This window comes from Salmo salar, chromosome ssa03, assembly GCF_905237065.1.
Source record: "Salmo salar chromosome ssa03, Ssal_v3.1, whole genome shotgun sequence".
Taxonomy (NCBI): domain Eukaryota; kingdom Metazoa; phylum Chordata; class Actinopteri; order Salmoniformes; family Salmonidae; genus Salmo; species Salmo salar.
The window spans coordinates 87164769-87180191 of NC_059444.1; the positions used below are offsets into that span (position 1 = coordinate 87164769).

The following is a 15423-nucleotide window of genomic DNA, read 5'->3' on the forward strand; positions in this document are numbered from 1 at the left end:
ATCCATATTTTAAATTGCCCGGGCGACACCAGAACATCCAATTGAAATGGATTTTGCATTTGGTTCCAGCAACGAGGTGCATTAAATCTAAAAGCGGATTTACCTTGTTCGGTGGAGACTCAAGGAACCTCAAGAGTTAACCAACCATGTGAACGGGTTTGGTGTCTCATGGAAGCTTGTGTAATAGAGCTTTGTAAAGGGAATAATGAAGTGATCTACATGACTTTAATGAGGACCAGCCAACTTTTTGATGCTTTATGCAGTGGTGAGTATGAAAACTGTCACCAGTGATAAAATGAATGGTGCTACGGTAGATGGCATCCAAAGTCTTAAGAGTAGTGGCTGCTGCAATCTGGTAAATAGTATCACCAAAGTCAAGAACTGGCAGGAAAGTTGACTGCACAATCTGCTTCTTGCTATTTAGGGAGAGGAAGGATCTATTTCAAAAAGAAGCCCACTTTAAATCTTAGCTTTTTATCTAGCTCATCAATATGTATTTTAAACATCAAATCTGTGTCAATCCAAATGCCCATATATAACCTCATGTATATATATATACTGTATATGCTTACAACAACTTATAAAACATTGTACCTAGATACTTTACGTGAAGTGTTACAGAACTAAGAGGAAGGTAAAAAGGGGAGGATCCCTGAGTCTTGGTGTATACTGTAAATGTACTGTTAATAATTAGTATTTCCAGTATATCAGTAGTTGTTAAACATACAATGTGTCATGTGGTAATCCAGCCTTATCAGATGTTGATAGGCTGTCCTGGAAACAGAATCTTCACCAGACAGACACCAGACTGATATGGGAGCCAGGACAGCATTCAGCATACAGTACTTCATCATCATCACAAATCACTCAACATGTGTCCAACAAAGACTGTAGTCTGCATTTCATGGCTCAAGTCACTGCACCACATGCTAACCTACAATCATAAAACTGAATTAGGGGTCACTTCAGGCATTTCCCCAAAATGCCAAATGGCCTGCTCCGGTAGTTTCCAGTCACTTTGAGGGGAGTGTGGGAAGGGAATGAGGATATACTTCTATTCCACAGTATTTTCTTGTTCCAACAAAAACTATGAAATCTCCAAGCAAGCATGACAAAGTGTGTTTTTATTCTTGAGCAACAACAAAATACACTAACAGTAATACATTGTGACATATTTGGATTCCCCTTTAACGTGTTGCTTCCTTGTAACAGAGATTATTGGTTGAGGGTAGTGTAATCTTACTGATTTGAGTCATAACGGGCCCAGTCAGTGTCTGTGCACACCTAGCTACACAGACAGTGCACTGACTGGTTTGGTTTAAGACAACCTCATGCTTAGCAGTCGACATTTAGCAAAATACCACAGGCACAGAAAACTAAGAAACATCAGAAAAGTACTAAGATTTCACATGATCACTTTGGGACTCTCATCACGAAAAATGTCCTGTAGTGTTTTCAATTGTTCAATATTCTATTTATGTCACGTATTATGTGTTATGTTTTTAAATGAGTGTTTTGCAATTATTAGTTGTGTAAATTCTGCATTTCTTTAGTTTTATCTGTGAGCAAGAATAAATCAACTCAAACTGAATACATAGCCTTGCAAAATAACTTCATGCACCTCAGTTAGCATTTAACAACATTTCACAGGAGACTTACAAACATTGATCCAACACAGTTATTTATTTACATTACATTTACATTACATTTAAGTCATTTAGCAGACGCTCTTATCCAGAGCGACTTACAAATTGGTGCATTCACCTTATGATATCCAGTGGAACAACCACTTTACAATAGTGCATCTATCATATATTTATCACTTCAATGAAAAATGACATGCATATATGTTATGGGAATTTTCCAATCCCAATGATAAAAATTAACAATCAGTAAGCCTTGACCAATCCCCAAGGTTTGTAAGACACTGGGTTAAGAATAATTAGGCAAGGACTCAGCTTTCTGCAAAAGGTCTGTACAATTTATTCAGAGAACGTTCTAAAGTCAAAAATTAGGACTCAGTCCTTTTATAATACACACATTTTCCTATCTTTAGACCACTCCCTTCTCAAACAACCAGTACTTTTCCACTCACCACAAAGAACCATAAAACTTGCCACATTCTTCAGGGCTTTCACCTCCCCTCCCCCTTTATGACCCTCTTGGTTTGAAACCTTTCCAATGTTTTTATTTGACCTAATATACAACTTCAATCAGTTTACATCCCTACTAAGGAATATAACCTCAAAGTTTTACAATGCTAACCGATCTCCCCATATCCTGATTTTATCTTCCCATTATTCTTAAACATATCACCCTATTCTATAATAACAGAGTGGAACAATTTAGTCATTATTCTAACACATATAAATTATTCTAACAATATATCATGATTAGTTTTGTTTTACAGAGATTCCAGAGAGAGCATTTGGCTGTAAGTTAAAAAAGACAACAACATTTTAGCAGTACATGTATCACTCTTTTTACCGTGATAGGGATAATAGTGGCAGAGAGGAGGACCTGGCACTGCAGATCCTTTCTAATACATTTAAACATTTCCTAAAGGGGAAGAACTTCAGAAACTCAGGGAGAGAAATACAAAATGTCCACTATGGCTTTGTATTCAGAACATGAGTGGTTTTCACCACCAGGGCTGTTCCAGGAAAACATCTCAATATGAAACCAGAGGACCCACAGAATACTGAGGAACAGACACAATCCTAAGGAAGGCAGTTAGAGGCAGGCCAGCAGCAGGTTCTGTATCTAAATGTCTGGTCAATGTGCACTTGAGAAAGACACTTAACCTCTAAATCCTCTTCAGGGCGCTGTACTTTGGCTGACTCTGGCGTTCAACCCCAGGTCTCCACACTCAGTTGACGTGTTCAAAAAGTTCCTGAAACATTCCAGTGTATGTGGTCTCTGTGTATGTGTGGTGTAACGCTTGCAAAATGTGCAACCTTAAAACGACAGACACAGCAATGGGCCTGCTGTATCAGTCCTCCATGTAGCCCCATGGTAACACCACAGACACAGCAATGGGCCTGCTGTATCAGTCCTCCATGTAGCCCAATGGTAACACCACAGACACGGCAATGGATCTGCTGTATCAGTCCTCCATGTAGCCCCATGGTAACACCACAGACACAGCAATGGATCTGCTGTATCAGTCCTCCATGTAGCCCCATGGTAACACCACAGACACAGCAATGGGTCTGCTGTATCAGTCCTCCATGTAGCCCCATGGTAACACCACAGACACAGCAATGGGTCTGCTGTATCAGTCCTCCATGTAGCCCCATGGTAACACCACAGACACAGCAATGGGTCTGCTGTATCAGTCCTCCATGTAGCCCCATGGTAACACCACAGACACAGCAATGGGCCTGCTGTATCAGTCCTCCATGTAGCCCAATGGTAACACCACAGACACAGCAATGGGTCTGCTGTATCAGTCCTCCATGTAGCCCCATGGTAACACCACAGACACAGCAATGGGCCTGCTGTATCAGTCCTCCATGTAGCCCCATGGTAACACCACAGACACAGCAATGGGCCTGCTGTATCAGTCCTCCATGTAGCCCCATGGTAACACCACAGACACAGCAATGGGCCTGCTGTATCAGTCCTCCATGTAGCCCCATGGTAACACCACAGACACAGCAATGGGCCTGCTGTATCAGTCCTCCATGTAGCCCCATGGTAACACCACAGACACAGCAATGGGCCTGCTGTATCAGTCCTCCATGTAGCCCCATGGTAACACCACAGACACAGCAATGGGCCTGCTGTATCAGTCCTCCATGTAGCCCCGTGGTAACACCACAGACACAGCAATGGGCCTGCTGTATTAGTCCTCCATGTAGCCCCATGGTAACACCACAGACACAGCAATGGGCCTGCTGTATCAGTCCTCCATGTAGCCCCATGGTAACACCACAGACACAGCAATGGGCCTGCTGTATCAGTCCTCCATGTAGCCCCATGGTAACATCACAGACACAGCAATGGGCCTGCTGTGTCAGTCAACCATATAGCCCCATGGTATCTCGCCATGTAAGGATCGATGCAGAGGATGAGAATTAGCTATAGGGAGTGAAGGTTTAATAGCTGACGTGCATGAACCGGAACAGCATCTGGACAGGAACACATAACAACAATTAATGTGGACACAGGGAACACCAACAAGGAACAGAGAGATATACAGGAGGTAATCAACAACGTGAAGGAGTCCTGGTGAATCCAATTAGCGCTGCTGTGTGTAATGATGGTGACAGGTGCGTGTAAAGAAGGGGAGCCTGGCACCCTCGAGAGCCAGGGAGGGAGTGGGAGCAGGCGCGACAGTACCCCCCCCCCCTGCTAGAAAAGGTTGGAGACCCCTGTTGTAACATCTGTCATAAGACTGCGGGATCAAATCAAATCAAATGTATTTATATAGCACTTTTTGCATCAGCTGATACCTCAAAGTGCTGTACAGAAACCCAGCCTAAAACCCCAAACAGCAAGCAATGCAGGTGTAGAAGCACGGTGGCTAGGAAAAACTCCCGAGAAAGGCCAAAACCTAGGAAGAAACCTAGAGAGGAACCAGGCTATGAGGGGGGACCAGTCCTCTTCTGGCTGTGCCGGGTGGAGATTATAACAGAACATGGCCAAGATGTTAAAATGTTCATAAATGACCAGCAGGGTCAAATAATAATAATCACAGTAGTTGTCGAGGGTGCACCAAGTCAGCACCTCAAGAGTAAATGTCAGTTGGCTTTTCATAGCCGATCATTGAGAGTATCTCTACCGCTCCTGCTGTCTCTAGAGAGTTGAAAACAGCAGGTCTGGGACAGGTAGCACGTCTGGTGAACAGGTCAGGGTTCCATAGCCACAGGCAGAACAGTTGAAACTGGAGCAGCAGCACGGCCAGGTGGACTGAGGACAGCAAGGAGTCATCATGCCAGGTAGTCCTGAGGCATGGTCCTATAGGGCTAAGATCCTCCGAGAGAGAGAAAGAAAGAGAGATAGAGAAAATTAAAGAGAGCATACTTAAATTCACACAGGACACCGGATAAGACAGGATAAATACTCCAGATATAACAGACTCACCCTAGCCCCCCGACACATAAACTACTGCAGCATAAATACTGGAGGCTGAGACAGGAGGGGTCAGGAGACACTGTTGCCCCATCCGATGAAACCCCCGGACAGGGCCAAACAGGCAGGATATAAACCCACCCACTTTGACAAAGCACAGCCTGCACACCACTAGAGGGATATCTTCAACCACCAATTTACCATCCTGAGACAAGGCCGAGTATAGCCCACAAAGATCTCCGCCACGGCACAACCCAAGAGGGGGCGCCAACCCAGACAGGAGGACCACGTCAGTGACTCAACCCACTCAAGTGACGCACCCCTCCTAGGGACGGCATGAAAGAGCACCAGTAAGCCAGTGACTCAGCCCCTGTAATAGGGATAGAGGAAAAGAATCCCAGTGGAGAGAGGGGAAGCGGCCAGGCAGAGACAGCAAGGGCGGTTCGTTGCTCCAGAGCCTTTCCGTTCACCTTCAGACTCCTGGGCCAGACTACATTTAATCATAGGACCTACTGAAGAGATGAGTCTTCAGTAAAGACTTTAAGGTTGAGACCGAGTCTGCGCCTCTCACATGGGTAGGCAGACCATTCCATAAAAATGGAGCTCTATAGGAGGAAGCCCTGCCTCCAGCTGTTTGCTTAGAAATTCTAGGGACAATTAGGAGACCTGTGTCTTGTGACCCTAGCGTACGTGTAGGTATGTACGGCAGGACCAAATCGGAAAGATAGGTAGGAGCAAGCCCATGTAATGCTTTGTAGGTTAGCAGTAAAACCTTGAAATCAGCCCTTGACTTAACAGGAAGCCAGTGTAGGGAGGCTAGCACTGGAGTAATATGATCATTTTTTGGTTCTAGTCAGGATTCTAGCAGCCGTATTTAGCACTAACTGAAGTTTATTTAGTGCTTTATCCGGGTAGCCAGAAAGTAGAGCATTGCAGTAGTCCAACCTAGAAGAAACAAAAGCATGTATTAATTTTTCTGCATCAGTTTTGGACAGAAAGTTTCTGATTTTTGCAATGTTACGTAGATGGAAAAAAGCTGTCCTTGAAACAGTCTTGATATGTTCTTCAAAAGAGAGATCAGGGTCCAGAGTAACGCCGAGGTCCTTCACAGTTTTATTTGAGACAACTGTACAACCATCAAGATGAATAGTTAGATTCAACAGAAGATCTCTTTGTGTCTTGGGACCTAGAATAAGCATCTCTGCTTTGTCTGAGTTTAAAAGTAGAATGTTTGCAGCCATCCACTTCCTTATGTCTGAAACACAGGATTCTAGCGAGGGCAATTTTGGGGCTTCACCATGTTTCATTGAAATGTACAGCTGTGTGTCATTCGCATAGCAGTGAAATTTAACATTATGTTTTCGAATAACATCCGCAAGAGGTAAAATATATAGTGAAAACAACAGTGGTCCTAAAACGGAACCTTGAGGAACACCAACATTTACAGTTGATTTGTCAGAGGACAAACCATTCACAGAGACAAACATATCTTTCCGACAGATAAGATCTAAACCAGGCTAGAACTTGTCCGTGTAGACCAATTTGGGTTTCCAATCTCTCCAAAAGAATGTGGTGATCGATGGCATCAAAATCAGCACTAAGGTCTAGGAGCACGAGGACAGATGCAGAGCCTCGGTCTGACACCATTAAAAGGTAATTTACCACCTTCACAAGTGCAGTCTCAGTGCTATGATGGGGTCTAAAACCAGACTGAAGCGTTTCGTATACATTGTTTGTCTTCAGGAAGGCAGTGAGTTGCTGCGCAATAGCTTTTTCCATTTTTTTTGAGAGGAATGGAAGATTCGATATAGGCTGATAGTTTTTTACATTTTCTGGGTCAAGGTTTGGCTTTTTCAAGAGAGGCTTTATTACTGCCACTTTTAGTGAGTTTGGTACACGTCCGGTGGATGGAGAGCCGTTTATTATGTTCAACATAGGAGGGCCAAGCACAGGAAGCAGCTCTTTCAGTAGTTTAGTTGGAATAGGGTCCAGTATGCAGCTTGAAGGTTTAGAGGCCATGATTATTTTCAATATTGTGTCAAGAGATATAGTACTAAAACACTTTAGTGTCTCCCTTGATCCTAGGTCCTGGCAGAGTTGTGCAGACTCAGGACAACAGAGCTTTGGAGGAATACGCAGATTTAAAGAGGAGTCCGTAATTTGCTTTCTAATGATCATGATCTTTTCTTCAAAGAAGTTCATGAATTTATTACTGCTGAAGTGAAAGGAATCCTCTCTTGGGGAATGCTGCTTTTTAGTTAGCTATGCGACAGTATCAAAAAGACATTTTCGATTGTTCTTATTTTCCTCAATTAAGTTGGAAAAATAGGATGATCGAGCAGCAGTGAGGGCTCTTCGATACTGCACGGTACTGTCTTTCCAAGCTAGTCAGAAGACCTCCGGTTTGGTGTGGTGCCATTTCCGTTCCGATTTTCTGGAAGCTTGCTTCAGAGCTCGTGTATTTTCTGTATACCAGAGAGCTAGTTTCTTATGACAAATGTTTTTAGTTTTTAGGGGTGCAACTGCATCTAGGGTATTGCGCAAGGTTAAATTGAGTTCCTCAGTTATGTGGTTAACTGATTTTTGTCCTCTGGCATCCTTGGGTAGGCAGAGGGAGTCTGGAAAGGCATCAAGGAATCTTTGGGTTGTCTGAGAATTTATACCACGACTTTTGATGCTCCTTGGTTGGGGTCTGAGAAGATTATTTGTTGCGATTGCAAACGTAATAAAATGGTGTTCCGATAGTCCAGGATTATGAGGAAAAACATTAAGATCCACAACATTTATTCTATGGGACAAAACTAGGTCCAGAGTATGACTGTGGCAGTGAGTAGGTCCAGAGACATGTTGGACAAAACCCACTGAGTCGATGATGGCTCCGAAAGCCTTTTGGAGTGAGTCTGTGGACTTTTCCATGTGAATATTAAAGTCAACAAAAATTTGAATATTATCTGCTATGACTACAATGTCCGATAGGAATTCAGGGAACTCAGTGAGGAACGCTGTATATGGCCCAGGAGGCCTGTAAACAGTAGCTATAAAAAGTGATTGAGTAGGCTGCATAAATTTCATGACTAGAAGCTCAAAAGACGAAAACGTTTTCTTTTGTTTTTTTTGTAAATTGAAATTTGCTATCGTAAACGTTAGCAACACCTCCGCCTTTGCGGGATGCACGGGGGATAAGGTCATTAGTGTAACCAGGAGGTGAGGCCTCATTTAACACAGTAAATTCATCAGCCTTAAGCAATGTTTCAGTCAGGCCAATCACATCAAGATTATGATCAGTGATTAGTTCATTGACTATAACTGCCTTTGAAGTGAGGGATCTAACATTAAGTAGCCCTATTTTGAGATGTGAGGTAACACGATCTCTTTCAATAATGACAGGAATGGAGGAGGTCTTTATTCTAGTGAGATTGCTAAAGCGAACACCGCCATGTTTAATTTTGCCCAACCTAGGTTGAGGCACAGACACGGTCTCAATGGGGATAGCTGAGCTGACTACACTGACTGTGCTAGTGGCAGACTCCACTAAGCTGGCAGGCTGGCTAACAGTAGTTCCAGCGCTTTGGTTTTCCGTCACTGGTTACTTGGACATGTCAGGATTGGGTGAAGGTGGTGCTTAAAGGATTTCAAGCAATGATTTGAAGTGGAAGGTTTCTGAAAAGGGGAGTTTCCGTTTAGGGGAGTTGAGACTTTGTTAGTCTGGTTAGTATCTTTTCTCCTGCATCTTCTTCAGAATATTATCCAACTTCTGACACAATTACACAAAACTTTAGTTCTGGGTTTCCCACATTAAGCTCTTTGAGACAAACATGCCATGGTTATTCAATGGTACTGGCCAGATCTGGTTCAAAGTTTTCAAATACATTTAGAGTTTGTTTATGCCTACCTACAGTGCTATATGTTTAGCATTTTTTTTACTATTCTATTGGTTCCATTGGGCCAGAAAAGCTCAATCAAGCACAGATAAAGTGTTTTCAATTATTTCAAATAGTATTTGAACCCAGGTCTGGTACTAACATTCAAAGACACAAGGACCACGTGCCTCATTGGCAAGCAACATACGTGTGCGCACACACACGGACACAAACACAAAAACACACACACACTCACACATCCTTCTTCAAGGTGTTTACAGTAAGAGAGGCATAAGACTGTTTCAATGGTCTGACATTCAAAGACTTACTTACTTTGCCACTTGCACGTGTCCCACTGTCAAGAAACACAGGCGTGCACACACACATGCGCACACACGCGGACCTTCTCCAAGGGGTTTACAGTAAACAGGGGTGTAACACTGCCACGTGACAGAAACACACACAGCGCTCTGTTTCCTGTGCACCTTTACTAGGACAGACAACGAATAGCCTAACAGCAGCATTCCCCAGAAACGTTCCCATTGTAACAGGCGCCCAGTGTGTCTTTCTGTAACAGGGGTCATTCCTGGAACAAGGTGTGGCACAGCGCCGTCTGTGATTCGATCAGGCGACCCAGTTGATGTCACCCTGACGTCACAACTCCACTTACACTCCTTTCATTCATTCTTTTCACCATGGAAACCCACAAGATTAGAATAAAGTGAACACAGATCTTCTGTCTAGGTGCATAGGTCAATGGAGCTATGCAGGTGGGGTATTGTAGGACATCCAACAGGGAAACAGGTAGTAACATGCTCATGAAACAGACCTATACAGTAGTACAGCACAGAGGGGCATGCTGAAGCTAAGCTCAGACTTGTTGTCTGCAATGAAAAGGAGAAGAGAAACTACAACCCCCCCACGCACATTGGCTGTAGAAACTACAACACCCACACGTACACCCACTGGCTTCAGTACCAGGGAAAATATCCCCTAATATACCAAGACAGCTGTCATGAAAGAGTCTGTGATGTCACCCTTGACAGCAGAAACACAGAAACACAGAAACACAGCCAAAACTTTAACTTGATACATAATTCACCTTCAAATCTTTCACACAAAAGATTGCTTTCCAATAAAAGTAGGAAATTAAATGTAGTCTATCTTATTATCTTAAATATTATCTTTCATCTGACGTACACTATGCAAGGAGTATATCTGGAACATTGTTTTCACAACTTCAGCAAAACAGTTACTGTATATCCAGAATGTCAGGGATTCCCTGAACACTATTTGGATTGGAGAGAAAAGAGATGTGGCTGAATGCATGAACCAATCCTTTCCTTTGAAAAAGAGGAACTGTCATCACCCACACCATCGCCCACTTTAACCAGCTGTTTGCCCGCCTCCCTCTCTGTCTTTGGTGCCGGGTTACAAACAGAGTGTAACAACTGATGCACACACTGAGGGTGGTCATTTACTGGACTGTAGCCAACAGTTTCTCAGAAATTTCCTCAGAAGTAATTTGCCTAGATAGTGGATACATTAGGTCAATACTGTGAGTTGGTTTGGTTAGATAAACGAATGGCTAAGTTTACTATACTGTTAACAGAGACCTCAAAACATGATAAGATGTACTTGTCTATTATTAATCTTTGCACCCAGAACCAAATCTCACATGTGTGCTGGGTGATAATAATGAGCTAAATTAAAGAGATAGTTCTGAGAAATGACCTATTTTAATATGTGTTTCCTTGGAAGCACTCTATGGACAAGGAGTGACTGCAATCCAATTGCCAGGTCGCAGTTGTAAATGAGAACTTGTTCTCAACTTGCCTACCTGGTTAAATAAAGGTGAAATAAATAAAAATAAATAAAAATCCAAACGTTGGTTTTGCAATCCAGTCAAAGACTAATGTGGCATTTCAGGACCCAAAACCAGTGTAAGGCATCAATCTCACCATTTAGAATGTTAAGTTATTGAACAACTAAATCCATTTCAGAGATGATTTAGGCATGATATTTAAACATGCTGAATAGGAGAGGTTGACTGACACTGGTTTTTGGTTGGAAAATGCTAGTATAATGTATGGCAGTGGCTAGTATAACAAAACCAAAGTGTGCTGCAGTCACCCCTTGTTCATATGACTGCTTTCAAGGTAAGGAAACAATAATTTTCCTGAGCTATCCCTTTAAGCGGACATTATTTACGCTGGAGGTGCACCCTACATTTTGCACAGTACTACAGTAAGATCACATCATTAAGGCTGTGTTTAAAATGTTGAAGTTGCTGTCATACCATTAGATGAAAGCAGTAGAAAGCAGAGTTACATGTACCTGTCTACATTCTTAGAAAAAAAGGCTTCCAAAATGGTTCTTCGGCTGTCCCCATAGGTGAACCCTTTTTGGTTCCAGGTAGAACTCTTTTGGGTTCCATGTAGAAGCCTCTGTGGAAAGGGTTCTACATGGAACTCAAAATGGTTCTTCAAAGGGTTCTCCTATGGGGACAGCCGAATAACCCTTTTAGGTTCTAGATAGCACCTTTTTTTCTAATTGTATAAGAACAATGTAACAGTGCACTAGCCTCAAATAAAATGGTTCCCAGACAGAAAGGCATTTCCTTGAAACAACAATCCAACCGCAATTCTCTCATCTTTTAAAGGTAAAACTGGAAACGGCTCAACATCCAAATAGCTGACAGAGGGTTAATATTCACTTGAAATACAAAGACAGAAATAGCCCAGTTCTTAGTAAGCAGGGGAGAGGTTGGAACATAACTTGTTGAACTGAACTGCATTATAAGGCAGGCCCACAGGGACAAACAGTACCAAGAAAACAATACCTTCAAAGAAAGAAGCAATTGGAAAATAATGTCTGTGAATTCAGAAAGGGATCAGTTTGACCAATCCACACAGATAGGGATTTACAGATGTAGCATCTTCATTTGAGCCAGTTTGCTAAAGCAGCAAAATAATCCCTCAGCAACAGGAAATGCAAATTCTTATGTGGATTAAAATGTATTGACATTTTTGTATGGTTTGAGCAACAGTAAGGGTTCAGTGTAAGTGTAATAATGTACAGCACAGAGCAACAGTAAGGATTGAGTGTAATAATGTCAAACACAGAGTAACAGTAAGGGTTCATTGTAATAATGTCAAACACAGAGCAACAGTAAGGGTTCAGTGTAATAATGCACAACACAGAGCAACAGTTAGGGTTCAGTGTAATAACGTCAAACACAGAGCAACAGTAAGGTTTCAGTGTAATAATGTCAAACATAGAGCAACAGTAAGGGTTCATTGTAATAATGCATAACACAGAGCAACAGTTAGGGTTCAATGTAATAATGTCAAACACAGAACAACAGTAAGGGTTCAGTGTAATCATGTCAAACACAGAGCAACAGTTAGGGGTCAGTGTAATAATGTACAGCACAGAGCAACAGTAAGGGTTCAGTGTAATAATGTACAACACAGAACAACAGTAAGGGTTCAGCGGAATAATGTCAAACACAGAACAACAGTTAGGGTTCAGTGTAATAATGTCAAACACAGAGCAACAGTAAGGGTTCAGTGTAATAATGTCAAACACAGAGCAACAGTAAGGGTTCAGTGTAATAACGTCAAACACAGAATAACAGTAAGGGTTCAGTGTAATAATGTCAAACACAGAACAACAGTAAGGGTTCAGTGTAATAATGTCAAACACAGAATAACAGTAAGGGTTCAATGTAATAATGTCAAACACAGAGCAACAGTAAGGGTTCAATGTAATAATGTCAAACACAGAACAACAGTAAGGGTTCCGAGTAATAATATCAAACACAGAGCAACAGTAAGGGTTCAGTGTAATAATGTACAGCACAGAGCAACAGTAAGGGTTCAGTGTGATATTGTCAAACACAGAGCAACAGTAAGGGTTCAGTGTAATAATGTACAACACAGAGCAACAGTAAGGGTTCAGTGTAATAATGTACAGCACAGAGCAACAGTAAGGGTTCAGTGTAATAATGTACAACACAGAACAACAGTAAGGGTTCAGTGTAATAATGTCAAACATAGAGCAACAGTAAGGGTTCATTGTAATAATGCATAACACAGAGCAACAGTTAGGGTTCAATGTAATAATGTCAAACACAGAACAACAGTAAGGGTTCAGTGTAATCATGTCAAACACAGAGCAACAGTTAGGGGTCAGTGTAATAATGTACAGCACAGAGCAACAGTAAGGGTTCAGTGTAATAATGTACAACACAGAACAACAGTAAGGGTTCAGCGGAATAATGTCAAACACAGAACAACAGTTAGGGTTCAGTGTAATAATGTCAAACACAGAGCAACAGTAAGGGTTCAGTGTAATAATGTCAAACACAGAGCAACAGTAAGGGTTCAGTGTAATAACGTCAAACACAGAATAACAGTAAGGGTTCAGTGTAATAATGTCAAACACAGAACAACAGTAAGGGTTCAGTGTAATAATGTCAAACACAGAATAACAGTAAGGGTTCAATGTAATAATGTCAAACACAGAGCAACAGTAAGGGTTCAATGTAATAATGTCAAACACAGAACAACAGTAAGGGTTCCGAGTAATAATATCAAACACAGAGCAACAGTAAGGGTTCAGTGTAATAATGTACAGCACAGAGCAACAGTAAGGGTTCAGTGTGATATTGTCAAACACAGAGCAACAGTAAGGGTTCAGTGTAATAATGTACAACACAGAGCAACAGTAAGGGTTCAGTGTAATAATGTACAGCACAGAGCAACAGTAAGGGTTCAGTGTAATAATGTACAACACAGAACAACAGTAAGGGTTCAGTGTAATAATGTCAAACACAGAGCAACAATAAGGGTTCAGTGTAATAATGTCAAACACAGAGCAACAGTAAGAGTTCAGTGTAATAATGTCAAACACAGAGCAACAGTAAGGGTTCAGTGTAATAATGTCAAACACAGAGCAACAGTAAGAGTTCAGTGTAATAATGTCAAACACAGAGCAACAGTAAGGGTTCAGTGTAATAATGTCAAACACAGAGCAACAGTAAGAGTTCAGTGTAATAATGTCAAACACAGAGCAACAGTAAGGGTTCAGCGTAATAATGTCAAACACAGAACAACAGTTAGGGTTCATTGTAATAATGTCAAACACAGAGCAACAGTAAGGGTTCAGCGTAATAATGTCAAACACAGAACAACAGTTAGGGTTCAGTGTAATAATGTCAAACACAGAGCAACAGTAAGGGTTCAGTGTAATAATGTCAAACACAGAGCAACAGTAAGGGTTCATTGCAGTCCTCACCTCTCTATTGTATTTGAGGTGTGTCTGCTTGGCTCGTGTTACAGGTTTTTACAATCGCTAGAACCCATTTCTCAATACTTAGGTCACTTTTTCAAAACTCTTCACACAGTTCTCCTAACTAACTTTCAGCTTGGCACAGCAGTTCATTTCATCTTCAAAATGCCCTAAAACTACCAAAACACTTCATACATGTCTCAAATCAACTCGTTCTTCCATAACACTAGCAAAGGTTGTCACCCAACAAGCACACGTTGTCGCTCATAAAACAATGACCTAAAAACACTAACAACAGGTAGCATTACGCGATGTTTTCTTTTGTCAAATTTCTTTACAAAACAGGAATGACACCTCTCTACCGTTTTGAATTCACTGTAGTATATGTTACAGGAATATATCAGACATTATGCAATATGCTTCAATATGTTTTATGTTATTTTATGGCATTGAGTGATTCCAAAATACAATAATTTGTATATACACCATCAACCGACACAGATACAGTAGCAGTGCTAGATAACCCTGTCTTATGAATTTGGCCACAGGTTCTCATCCACATCACATTTTATGTCATCTTGGGCAATACACCTAGGAAATACTATTTTGGCATGTCTGGTCCATCCCTGGCAATCTTCTGCAGATATGTCCAGGCATCCAGCATTCATTGCGTCCAGGAGAGACATTTGATCATGTGGATGGTGGTCATAAACCTTCCACCTCCATGAGGAAAATAATTCCTCTATGGGGTTGAGGAATGGAGAGTAAGGTGGGAGGAAAAATATCATCATCCTGGGATGGCCTGCAAACCACTCTGTGACTGCACGGGAGTGGTGAAATGGCACATTGTCCCATACAATTTCAAATGTTGGCCGATTTCGCCTCATTGCAACCCTTTCCTCACCTGGCACAACCCTTCCATAGAGGTCACCCAGGAATTAAATGAGATGCTCGGTGTTGTATGGCCCAATTAGCGGTTTGTGTAACAGCAATCCATCAGAGGATACTGCTGCACACATTGTGATGTTGGCACCCCTCTGGCCCGGGACATCCACTGTGGTTCTTTTCCCAATCACACTCCTTCCTCGCCGCTGTGTTTTGGCCAAGTTGAAACCAGCCTCATCCACAAAGATGAATATGTGGGGTGTTTGCCTGGCTTCAATCTCCATGACTCTCTAAAATAAATCCACAA

At 41.9% G+C, this 15423-nt stretch overlaps 1 protein-coding gene across 1 annotated transcript; it reads right to left on the bottom strand.

Moving 5' to 3' along the window:
- Window positions 1-1721: 1721 nt before the first annotated feature.
- Window positions 1722-9478, bottom strand: LOC123741735 (uncharacterized). Its single transcript, XM_045715693.1, has 2 exons — window positions 9270-9478; window positions 1722-4133 (listed from the first exon to the last, which is right to left on the bottom strand). Exon 2 carries the CDS (start codon window positions 3981-3983, stop codon window positions 2883-2885), a length of 1101 nt encoding a protein of 366 aa, XP_045571649.1. The 5' UTR covers window positions 3984-4133; window positions 9270-9478; the 3' UTR covers window positions 1722-2882.
- Window positions 9479-15423: the final 5945 nt, after the last annotated feature.

Excerpts from the sequence above, each read along its gene's own strand:
- LOC123741735 (XM_045715693.1), bottom strand. The coding sequence starts at position 3,983 with ATGGGGCTACATGGAGGACTGATACAGCAGGCCCATTGCTGTGTCTGT.